Source organism: Schistocerca gregaria, chromosome 6, assembly GCF_023897955.1.
Source record: "Schistocerca gregaria isolate iqSchGreg1 chromosome 6, iqSchGreg1.2, whole genome shotgun sequence".
Classification (NCBI taxonomy): Eukaryota; Metazoa; Arthropoda; class Insecta; order Orthoptera; family Acrididae; genus Schistocerca; species Schistocerca gregaria.
This window is the reverse complement of record NC_064925.1, coordinates 203,305,577-203,317,695: the sequence shown is the minus strand read 5'-3', so window position 1 is coordinate 203,317,695 and position 12,119 is coordinate 203,305,577. Positions and strand designations below refer to the sequence as shown.

The following is a 12,119-nucleotide window of genomic DNA, read 5'->3' as shown; positions in this document are numbered from 1 at the left end:
AGGTCTGACGGTCCGTTCATTAGTACTAAGAAAAGATGGGGTTAGGACCCTTAAAGGACTTCTCTGCATGCAAGCGCCCCCCCCCCCCCCCCCCACCATTACAACAAGTTCATCTGGCTGCTGCCTGTAACTGTGAATATAGATATTACACTTGCTTCAGGATATGTCAGATGAGTTACTCATTTCACACAATATGTTTCATGTGAAACTTATACTTATTTTTCATACTTTAAGACAAATATACATTCCAAAAGTTATAATTTTGTACAGAATAAAACTAGAATTTCTGTTTCTTAATACATATTACAATCAAATTTCTTTGTACACATTGCATGAAAAATTGTCTGCAGATTTTTCTTCTGAGGATTGTGCTGCATCTGTACAGAAATGAAATATTTCATTTGTTACTCCAAAACTGATGTTGTGTAACTCCATGATAAACATAAAAAAAACCTCAACCGTGCATCAGAAATTCACAAGACACTATGCAAAAGTCACTTCTTCATATTAAAAATTTCTGTTGCGCAAAGGTTTTTTAATGCTAATACTAGCACTTCCAGTTCCAGGTTGACTTTCCACTGAAGAACTGCATGAACTGCAATCAGTGAATCTCTTGCCCCAACAAAGAAAGCTGAAAAAGGAAATAATTCATTCATTTTATTTTTAATTTGCTTCTGACTATCTTACATTAAATTTATTACTTTCACAATTAACTCACTTGTTTTAGGAACTGCTTGGCATTACTGAGAGTTGTTGATCCATATGTAACTCGTTTACTTGTTGGTCCTCCTGCTTTGCCCTGCGAAACCACTCTTTTTTTGTAGGTAATTGCATTACATTAGACTCACAATTACAGATAAAGCAGACAGAAATAATTTTGAAACTATATGTAAAAACTCACTATAACTATAGCAGCATGAAATTTTAAATATCTGAGGCATGAACACTGAATGATGCAAAGATCATAAATATGAAGTGAGGCAGCAATGTATGCAAAATATACCATGTGAATGGCATCCCTGTAAGGTATACTCTCCAACAGGCTCTCAAGAGTTAACTTTATAAAATAAGTCTGATACTTCCTTCATTTTCCGAAAAGAACTGTGTTACATGCAGCTGGGAAAAAAAAGAGACAAAACATAGCTATCCACAATAGGGGAGGAGGGGGGGGGGCACACTTGTCCCCTCTTGAAATCCAGGCTACATACAATATTTATAACAGTATTCTCATTTATTTCTATAGATAGTTCTCTAGAGTTCTACTCAACCACAGATGTAGATTGCCGAATGTAAGGACAAACACTGGGGCTTTATTAAACATTACACTGGTTGTCATTTTGTTCGCAGGAAATTATACTGTTTTCTTATCATGGCTGCAGTTTCAATATTGTTTTGTAATCTTGTTGGATATGGATATTTACAGAAAACTGCCAAAATAGAGTACCTAATCCTTATTCTGTCACTTCCTTGTACAGCCATTCATGAGCTACAAAAATGGACAGTTCCTACACCCAGCACAGTGTGCACATGGTTAGAATATGCATGCAACACACTTTCACAATTCCAAGAACAGCTTTTATCTGCTGCATATCTTAATCTCAACAGAAGGTTCGCATTTGATCCATCAAGGCTTCCTGGGACTTCATTAAGTTTTACACAGTAAAGTGATTTGTAGTAAGGTATGAAAATCATATTATATTATAGATGTATTCACCTACACTTCATCTGGGGACCCAAATTCAGAAGAACCAATTACTGCATTGGAAGAGTGGAAAAATGGTGAAATATCATGGCCAAAAAGGTGTTTTTATCTTCTTCAAACACATGGGTCTTAAGACTATATGGGGTGTAGCTCAGCCATAGAGTTATGAGTTTTGTAGTCCAGTTGTCATGGCTACACAATAATGTGCCATATTACGGAGACAAGGACCATTTTCCTTCAATCCTTGGATGTTACGAGTTAATTTCATGTTTGCTTTCAAAGATTTCCTTCTTCAATATTCATAAAAAAAGATGTGCTTTGGCTATACTAATGAAATATGCTTACCTTTAAGTTATAACAGTTATCTACTTTCAAAAGAATTTAAGACAGATAATTATAGAACATTTATGGTGCGGTAAGCTTTGTCTACTTCTTCACAAATTTACTTCTGGGGGCACGACACATTCTTAAAGTCAACTAATCATTTATTTTTTTATATAACACTTTTGAAATCTTGCCCCTTCTTGGACAAATTTCTGCAGGTACCCAAGGAACAAAGTGCTCTGACAATACCAGTCACCAATCTCTGTAGCAAGCACAAAAAGCTAAATAAAGAAAATAAATGCCAAATATATTTATTCTTATGGTGCTTGACAAGTGAAACAGAATCATATAAATATGATTAAGTCCAGAAAAGTGAATTTATGAACTTTTTCTTGAACTGATTCTTTCAATGACATATTAAGTCTGACAATCTTTATACTAATAACTAGCCTGTTACCTTTGGCTTTGCCCACATGCACATGTGGCACATATATTGCACATATCTCCTCCCACCCCTCTCTCTGTCCATTTCCTCTACCTCCCTTTCTCTTTCCATATCTTTCTTCGCCTCCATTTCTCTTTCCATCTCTTCTGCTGCCCTCTCTCTGGTTATCTCTCTTCCGCCCTCCCTCTGTACATCTTTTCCTGCCCCTCTCCCTATAAGTCTGATACTGCACCATTTCCCAGTCTATCTCGTCCTTCCCCCATCTCTCTGTCCATCTCCATCTCCCCTATTGTCCATCCCCTCCTATTCCACTCTCTCTGACCATCTCCTCCTCCCCCTTTCTATCTCTATCCCTCTCCCCCTCTATTTAGTAATCTCCTCCCCCCTATCTCTGCCCAGCTCTCCCTCCTCCCCTCTCTCTTCATCTACTACTTCACCTCCTCTCTGTCCATCTCCTCCTCCCCATATATGTGCCCACTTCATCCTCACACTCTCTGTCCTTCTCCTCCACAATCTGTCCCTCCTCTCCTCTTCCCCTCTCCATCTGCCCATTCCCTCCAGCCCATTCTCTCTTTCCATCCCCTCCTCTATCCATCTCAACTTCCCTCAGCTACACCCATTTTTATGTAAAGACCACCTAAAAAGAACGATAAAGCAGGCCAATACAGATCCAACACAACATACCTGCCATCAGTGGCTGGAAAACTGTTTCTTAGCCCTAATGTGTAGGCTGCCCTGCAAAGCACGTTAATGCTACTCCCCCACAAAACCACTGTCATTCAGGGCAGCATATATGGGAAGGGCTGGAGAAAAAAAAAAAAAAAAAAAAAAAAAAAAAAAAAAAAAAAAAAAAAAAAAAAAAAAACCTTGGTTTCAGCCAATCTCTGCTATTATTGTAGCTAGGAGGTTATAAACATCACAGTGCCAATGCTTGTGAAGTTAGCTGTTTGTCTGCCAAATTTAGTTGAAATCAATCCAGTGGTTTGGGAGGAGATCCTAAAAGTACGTACGTACGTACGTACGTACATACGTACGTACGTACATACATACATACATACATGCTGCTTTATATACATAGATGCGAAGGCTACAGGACATTGTGTACATTAAGGAGTGGCACCATTTTATTTGTATTAGTGCTGCTGATGCTAAAGATACTGGCTGTTATATTCCACGTTCATGAAAGACTTTTCATTCTTAGTTAGTTTTTATACAAGCATTTGACTTGTGGCTTCCAAGTGCCAAACTGAAATATCCTTATTTGACTTCAGGTAACATACAGAATACATCAAAATTTGATAAGCTGATGCATTTTTCACTGGGCATACTTAATCCTTTGAATGATATGGACATTGTATTTCCTTGCATCCTAGTATTTTATGCAAGTATTTCATCTGACCATTTAGTTGGAATATATATGTCTTTGCTATTATGGCCTCTTGTTTCCATTTTTTTCTTCACTTTACATCCTATTATTTGTTGGGACTGATATCATGATATTACTTTTACTGCTTTTCTGTTCTACGAAAGCTGAGTAAATTTCATATTTGGAATTCATATGTGATTGCACAATAATGGATTCTTGGTAAGAGTAAATATAGAGGATAAATCCCCTGACGTCAATAATAACAACACCTGTCCTGTAAATGTTAAAATAACGCCCTCTGCTGTGCTCATCACCAGAAAACCAGAGTGTGGTTTCTAAAAAAGGTATGGCAAATAATTGTAAAGAACTCGAGGAGTCCAGAAGTTGTGAGGAAATCCTTGTGAAACAAGCTTGTTTTAAAAGGATAGATTGCTACTCACCATATACAGGAGTCGCTGAGTCACAGACGTGCACAGAGAAATGACAGCTATACATTCAATTTTTTGGCAAAAAGGTCTTCTTCTGAAGTAGAAAACACACACACATCCACACCAGCACAAGACCCCCCCCTTCCCCCCCACACACACAAACAAAAAATTAAGCTGAACTCTTTGGACTTGGTGTTCTACAGATCAAATTCTCTATGTACCTCCATGGTGGTTTCAGGCCAAATGGTTATGCCAACTGAACATGAATTGCTTCATACCTGGTATGGAAGTTCATGACAAGTGGAGCCAGATGGACAGTTACTAACAACGATGGAAGGTGACAAAGCAGTAAGTCAGTGGCAGAGGACAAGCTAATGGTTGCGCTACAATTTGTTGCCTGTTCCTTGCTTAACAGGTCGATGAAATTAGTTAAATCTATTACTTCATAGGAAATTTAGAGCTCTCTCACCCTGTATTAATCTTCATGACAAGTGGAGTCAGTTGAGAAAGGGGTCCCTAGAGATGTCAATAAGGCAAAGTAACGAAGCAATAAGTAAGTGGCAGAGGACAAGTCAATAGATGTGCTACAATTTGTTACCTGCTCCTTGTTTAACAGATAGATAAAATTAATTACATACACTGACTTGTGAGAAATGTATTTACAGCTTTCGCAGCATGTCGTGGGTGTTAAAATTTGCCAAAAGGAGTATTGGGTGGAGGAGTTGTTTGATTAATTAAATAAGAGCTGAACTGAGGGAATTATTTGGTGGCAGAAAGCTGTAACACCTGGTGATCTTTGCAGGTACACAAATTGTGATGTCAGCTACTTGTAGTTGGTGTGGAGTGATCTGGTCAAGTTGTAACAGCTATCCTTGTCGAGGATGAGCATGTCTTCTTTAGCTCTTTCACCGTCAGAATTGTCCATCCATAGGATTATTTGAAGTAAGTCTCTTGGAATCGTGGGGTTGTCTTATACTAGAGCTTCTTTCTCGTCTGTCTTCAACAAGTATGTGATCTGAATACTGAGGAATGTACTATAGGATGCCTTTACTTCTTCAGAGTGTCTTAGTTACAGCCAAGTCAGAATGTTTGAACAGGTATACAGTCTGAAAAGTAGGAAACTGGCCAACTTGTCATCAGAAAGACTGTCATACTATTCAACTAAGTGAATAATATATGGCATATGGCAGTTACAGTCAAATGCTCCGCTACTTCTATACTCACATTGTGGAAGATGAATAGCAAAAGAGAATGGAATTTTAGTATTGGTCCCCAGATGACATACAAACAAAAATGTATGTGAAAACTATTTTACACTATATAATATGTAACTGCAAAAATGATATCTCACTCAAATAGACTAATTTCAAGTACATATTCTGTCTGCTTCTCTACTACTAATATTCTCTGAAAAAAATCTTTTCATAATTTAATTTCACAAAAGAAAAAGATAACTCAGATTCAAGACTTTCGTCACTAACCTTTGTATAATCAACTAGATTTTGGTATTCAATGTAGTTTCCACCACCAACAACAAACACAATTGCCTCTTGGAATGGCATCCTGTTTCTCGGTATCTGTGAACTGTCTAGTGGTCTCAACTGTTTAGGATCAAAGTACCTGAAATCTTCTGTTTCTTGTGATGTCTTCATCTCCATGAGTTCATCAACTAACCTAGTGACTGGTAAATTCTGGAAAAAAAAAAGAAAAGAAAAGAAAAAAAATGGAATTATATCAGACAATACAGTAAAATAAAATAAGGATAGGACAAAAAGGAGAAAAAAACAAATTTTAACAGTGAAATAGATATTTAGCAGACAATGTCAGTAAGGGTGAAGGAAGGAAATTAACCATTGCTTAAACTTGCTGTGTAACCTAAGTAATGTGGCGTGCTTTCATGTCTCCCATTTCCTTACTTTTATTCTGTGAAGAGGGAAACATTCCATGTGGGAAAAATATATCTAAAAACAAAGATACTGCAACTTACCAAACGAAAGTGTTGGTACGTTGATAGAGACAATAACAAACAAACAAACACACACACACACACACACACACACACACACACACACACACACACACACACAAATTTCAGGCTTTCACAACCCACGGTTGCTTCATCAGAAAAGAGGGAAGGAGAGGGAAAGACGAAAGGATGTGGGCTTTAAGGGAGAGGGTAAGGAGTCATTCCAATCCCGGGAGCGGAAAGACTTACCTATGTCTGCTTGTGTCTGTGTGCGCGAGTGTATACCTGTCCCTTTTTCCCCCCGCCCTTACCTTAGCCAGCTTCATCCTGACTCCCAACTTCTTCACTTTTGAAGGCCAGACATACCAACAATTAAATGGAAAAGCCATAAGTGCCAGGATGGCCTCCTCGTATGCCAACCTATTTATGGGTTGCTTAGAGGAAACCTTCTTGGTTATCCAGGCCTGCCAACCCAAAGTTTGGTACAGATTTATTGATGACATCTTCATGATCTGGACTCACAGTGAAGAACAACTCCAGAATTTCCTCTCCAACCTAAACTCCTTTGGTTCCATCAGATTCACCTGGTCCTACTCCAAATCCCATGCCACTTTCCTTGATGCTGACCTCCATCTGTCCAATGGCCAGCTTCACACATCCATCCACATCAAACCCACCAACAAGCAACAGTACCCTCATTATGACAGCTGTCACCCATTCCATATCAAGTGGTCCCTTCCCTACAGCCTAGGCCTTCGTGGCAAATGAATATGCTCCAGTCCAGAATCCCTGAGCCATTACACCCACAACTTGAAAACAGTTTTCGCATCCCGCAACTATCCTCCCGACCTGGTACTGAAGCAAATAACCAGCCACTTCCTCATCCCCTCAAACCCAGAACCTCCCACAGAAGAACCCCAAAAGTGCCCCACTTGTTATAGGATACTTTCCGGGACTGGATCAGACTCTGAATGTGGCTCTCCAGCAGGGATACGACTGCCCTGAAATGAGATCCATCCTTCATGAAATCCTCCCCACTCCACCAAGAGTGTCTCTCCGCCATCCACCTAACCTTCATTCATCCCTATGAAATCCCCAAACCACCTTCCCTACACTCTGGCTCCTACCCTTGTAACTGCCCCCGGTGTAAAACCTGTCCTATGTACCCTCCCACCACCACCTACTCCAGTCCTGTAACCCGGAAGGTGTACACGATCAAAGGCAGAGCCACGTGTGAAAGCACCCATGTGATTTACCAACTGACCTGCCTACACTGTGAAGCTTTCTATGTGGGAATGACCAGCAACAAACTGTCCATTCGCATGAATGGACACAGGCAGACAGTGTTTGTTGGTAATGAGGATCACCCTGTGGCTAAACATGCCTTGATGCACGGCCAGCACATCTTGCCACAGTGTTACCATCCGGGTTATCTGGATACTTCCCACCAACACCAACCTATCAGAACTCCGGAGATGGAAACTTGCCCTTCAATATATCCTCTCTTCCCGTTACCCACCAGGCCTCAACCTCCGCTACTTTCAAGTTGCCGCCGCTCATACCTCACCTGCCATTTAACAACATCTTTGCCTCCGTACTTCTGCCTCGACAGACATCTCTGCCCAAACTCTTTGCCTTTATATGTGTCATATACGTGTGTGTGTGTGTGTGTGTGTGTGTGTGTGTGTGTGTGTGTGTGTGTGTGTGTGTGCGCGCGCGCGCGCGCGCGCACGCACGCACGCACGCGCGTGCGAGGGTGTATACCTGTCCTTTTCTCCCCCTAAGGTAAGTCTCTCCACTCCCGGGACTGGAATCACTCCTTACCCTCTCCATTAAAACCCACATCCTTTCATCTTTCCCTCTCCTTCCCTCTTTCCTGATGAAGCAACTGTGTGTTGCAAAAGCTTGAATTTTATGTGTGCGTCTATCAACATACCAATGCTTTCATTTGATAAGTTACTTCATCTTTGTTTTTTAGATATATTTTTCCCACGTGGAATGTTTCCCTCTATTATTAATTTTGACATTGTATATGTAATATACGTTTCATTTTCAAAATATATTTTATCTCCTGTTTGTCCTTTCCTTATTTTCTTTATTTTACGATATCTTAGTTAATTTCATTTTGTATTAAAAATGTTTTATGTCCTTATATTGTCTTACCCATATGTAAATTGATGTTTGTAAAAGCTTTAGAAGATCTATACACATGTATACGAATTAATCCATATGCTCTGTGATTTATTCTTTATCCAAGTATGGAAATAAAAAAAGTAAAAGTACGTTTTTAATGTAATTTGTATTTTACCTATGTTTGAGCCTGTTATACTTCTGGTAAAACTAGAATGTGCCTTTCTTGTGTCACGAGTGCCACCTGGTAGATGATGTACAGTTTATTTTTTCACGTGTGATCTGTTACCTCCAGTATGTGCTTATACTTAGTACTATCATGTACTATTTGACACCGTAACACCTGGACCATCAAGACAATCATGTCTGACCAAGCATCCCAATACTGTGAGAGGTGGGAACATGTAATGCACCCAAGAACGTCATTGAACATGATCAATCTGGAGGTCCACATGTTACGCGTTGGAGGGGCATAATGTGGCAAGGGCATACTGACATGCAAATCTTTGAAGAAAGTACACTCAGCAGTCAGCATTATTGTGACAACTTACTCCTTCCCCAAGTGCGCCTTTTCAGGGATGCATTTAGCCTTGACTTCATTTTTATACATGAGAGTGTGTGATTGCATTGAACTGTGCAGGTAGAGAAGTTCTTGGAATAAGAGTATATTCTATGAATGGAGTGGCCTGCCCATTTCTCTGACTAAAATTCCATTCAGCCTGAGTGGAATATGTTAGGGAGATGTACTGCAGCACATCAACATGAACTAATGACTCTCCAGCAACAGTTAATTGCACTGGCAGAGTAATCGCACATCCTACCTTAAGAATTCCTAACCAACTTTTTGGCCACCATGGGAGCACAACACAGATAATACATTACTGTTCTTGGTGATCACACACACTATTAAGAGGCATGTGTACCATTTGCATTGTGTAGGGGACCAGTATGAATCACAGGCACTTCAGTGTAATTATTGTCTTTGAATAAACATGTCATTTCTGTTTGTCTCTTTGGGTATATCTTTCAGTTACAATCTGTACCACAGTGTAGCAGTTCTTCCTATATGTGATCCAAGTTTCAATGAGCTATGTTAGTTGGCAATGATACATCATATGAAACTTCAACTTACTTTCATCCTCCAGTTTTACATTCTAGGTTTTTTCTTTTTGCCCCAAACCAGAGGAGAAAGTTGGTGATTGGAATTTCATGAGCAGATCTTGTTACCGTGACTCACTTATTATACCTATACACCCATTCCCTTATTTAGTGATAACACAAAATGTGTTGCCCTTCAATAAATTTTTTCAATGTCCTCTGTCAATCCTACCTGGTACAGGTGCCATACTCCAAATGTAGCGTAGCAGTCTCTTTAGTACACTTATAATACCTTCTAAGCATTTTGCCAATAAAATGAAATCTTTCATTAACATTAATAACTGTAACCCCAAGGTATCTAGTTCAAACAACAACATTTAAATAAGCTTGATTTACAAAGAAACCGCTATTTCATGTTTTCATGTGGTGCAGATTTAAAAAATGCTAAACTGAGGAATATGAAGAGTTGAGGAAAATGTTAAAATTCTCCAAAATATGAGGAAAAACTCATATAATTGGCATATAGGATTAAAACTCGGAATCCTCTCCAATAATTTGTACAAAATCTGTCTAAATGAAGGAAATTAAATGTAAAATACAATGTTAATACAGTAATTTGTGATAATGAATTTCACCAGTTCTTGAAAACTCACAGATGTGCAACAGCAAGTAAATATTCATCAAAGAATTTAAATTGGTAGCTGGGTATAAGGTATTCAAGCTGTTTTCCAGCATGCTAAGACTACAAATTAAATGTTTGAGACGCCCATTTCTGAAAGATCATCCTTTGTGCTCACCCAGAAAAAAAGCAAAAAACGAACATTGTAATAAAACTGGTTATGGTGAGAAATGTACTAACCAATCTTGGATCATATGATGTGAACGGTACCTCACCAACGACATAAATGCCATAAATACTCTACTACATAGCTAAGCAAAAATGTTTGAATGACAATCTTTATAAATACTTAATGTAATTGCAATAATGAATACTTTCCAATAAGGATAATAAACAATTATTTGTATTTTATTTATGAAATTTATGTTCCAAAGATAATTTTGCATAAATAGATCAATATATGATAGTAATTTCTTGGTAACATGTTGTTAGAGGTAAACCTTTGTTCTTTTGTGCAGTTGGTTGTACGAGTCTGAAGTGCGAGGATAGAGAATGAGTTGTGTGTATTTCATTGCTTTGCATTGTGAAGTGAAATGACTGAAAATATATGTGTAATTCTGCAGTAAGTCCACAAGAATTAATATTTTTTAATGATACAGCAACATAGTCCTCCTCTAGACGATTAAATAATGATGAATGACAGAAACGAAGAGAACAACAAGCCATCAATACATAACAAAGAAGAGCAACAAAAATTATGAGTATTTTTATTATTAACAGAACTGATTATTACAGTCAACCGTCCTCGTTACTCGCTGCAGCGTGTCACTATCACAGTGTGGCAAGTGCTGTGAAAATGTGACCAGCTGTTTAAAATTGCTAACTTCCTACAAACATCTTTATGTTCAACATTGAGCAACAAGTAGGTGGGGACAGTCAGAATATGGTGATGGTGTCCACGATTTTCTGAAAGTGAAATGCGACTACTGTGTTGGAATATTTTGCTTCTTGCAGATTAAAAGATATTGTGAAAATTTAATGTGACCGAGCAGCCACAGATGAATCACAGCTACAGAACAGCAACGATACCAGCAAAAAAGGAGTCCGCAATAAAGAAGAAAAGGATAAAAAAAAATAGAAAGTGACGTGAAGAATTAAAAACAACTGGACTATTTTTCTTCTTGCAGATTAAAAGATATCGTGAAAATTTAACGTGACAGATCAGCCACAGATGAACCACAGCTACAAAACAGTAGCAATAACAGCAAAAAAAGAGTTCACAAAGAAGAAGAAAAGGATGGGGGGGGGGGGGGGGGGGAAGTGTTGTGAAGAATTAACAATGTCAATATCCAACAATGAGGCTGGATACTGGAAATATTTTCTTTATTTCTTTATTATTTGGTGATGTGTTTCACTGTACAATTATTAACTATGACAGTAATTGAGGAATCAAAATCAATAGAGAATAACAGAGGCATGGGAGACTTAAGTAGTGTAGTGAAACAAGAATGGGAGAGCTTTATTGATGACACGGCATCACAGGAAAAACAAGACGAGATGATAACAAATACATAAACACAATACTGTCATTGTTAATAAAAATGAGCAATGACAAGTTTGCAAAAATAAATAAGGAATTTGAAAATCAAACAAGAAAACAAGATTCAGTTCTCAGAAATGACCAATGATGATAAGAATAACTTCACAGAAACTGTTCATACAAGAGGAGCATTGTCTGATTTTATCAGTAAAAATACAGCTCAATTAAATGATATCTATCAAAAATTGAGAGGTTAGACGTTTGAGTAGACTCTGTGGAGCTCAAAATAAAAGACATTGAACTTAAATTTGATAATCAATTTAAAATTGTCAAAGATGAGATCACTAAAGTAAACAAAAAGAGCTTTTGGAAAAGTGGATGAGGAAATAAGAATTGTTGACAAAAATGTAAATAGTTGAATTTTGACTTTAGAACTAGACTAATCTTGACACCAAACTAGCACTTGTTGGAAGCAGTTTTGTTGAACAGATAAAAACGGTA

The 12,119-nt window shown here is 38.2% G+C and overlaps 1 protein-coding gene across 1 annotated transcript in view; it reads right to left on the bottom strand.

Moving 5' to 3' along the window:
• Window positions 1-196: 196 nt before the first annotated feature.
• LOC126278992 (protein sly1 homolog) overlaps window positions 197-12,119 on the bottom strand; it is a 170,881-nt gene continuing 158,958 nt past the window's right edge. Inside the window, exons 13-15 of the mRNA XM_049979306.1 lie at window positions 5,747-5,956; window positions 719-799; window positions 197-631 (exon numbers count right to left, since the gene is read on the bottom strand). Coding sequence (XP_049835263.1) covers window positions 602-631; window positions 719-799; window positions 5,747-5,956 — 321 coding nt within the window. The 3' untranslated portion in view covers window positions 197-601. The remainder of the gene's footprint in view (window positions 632-718; window positions 800-5,746; window positions 5,957-12,119) is intronic.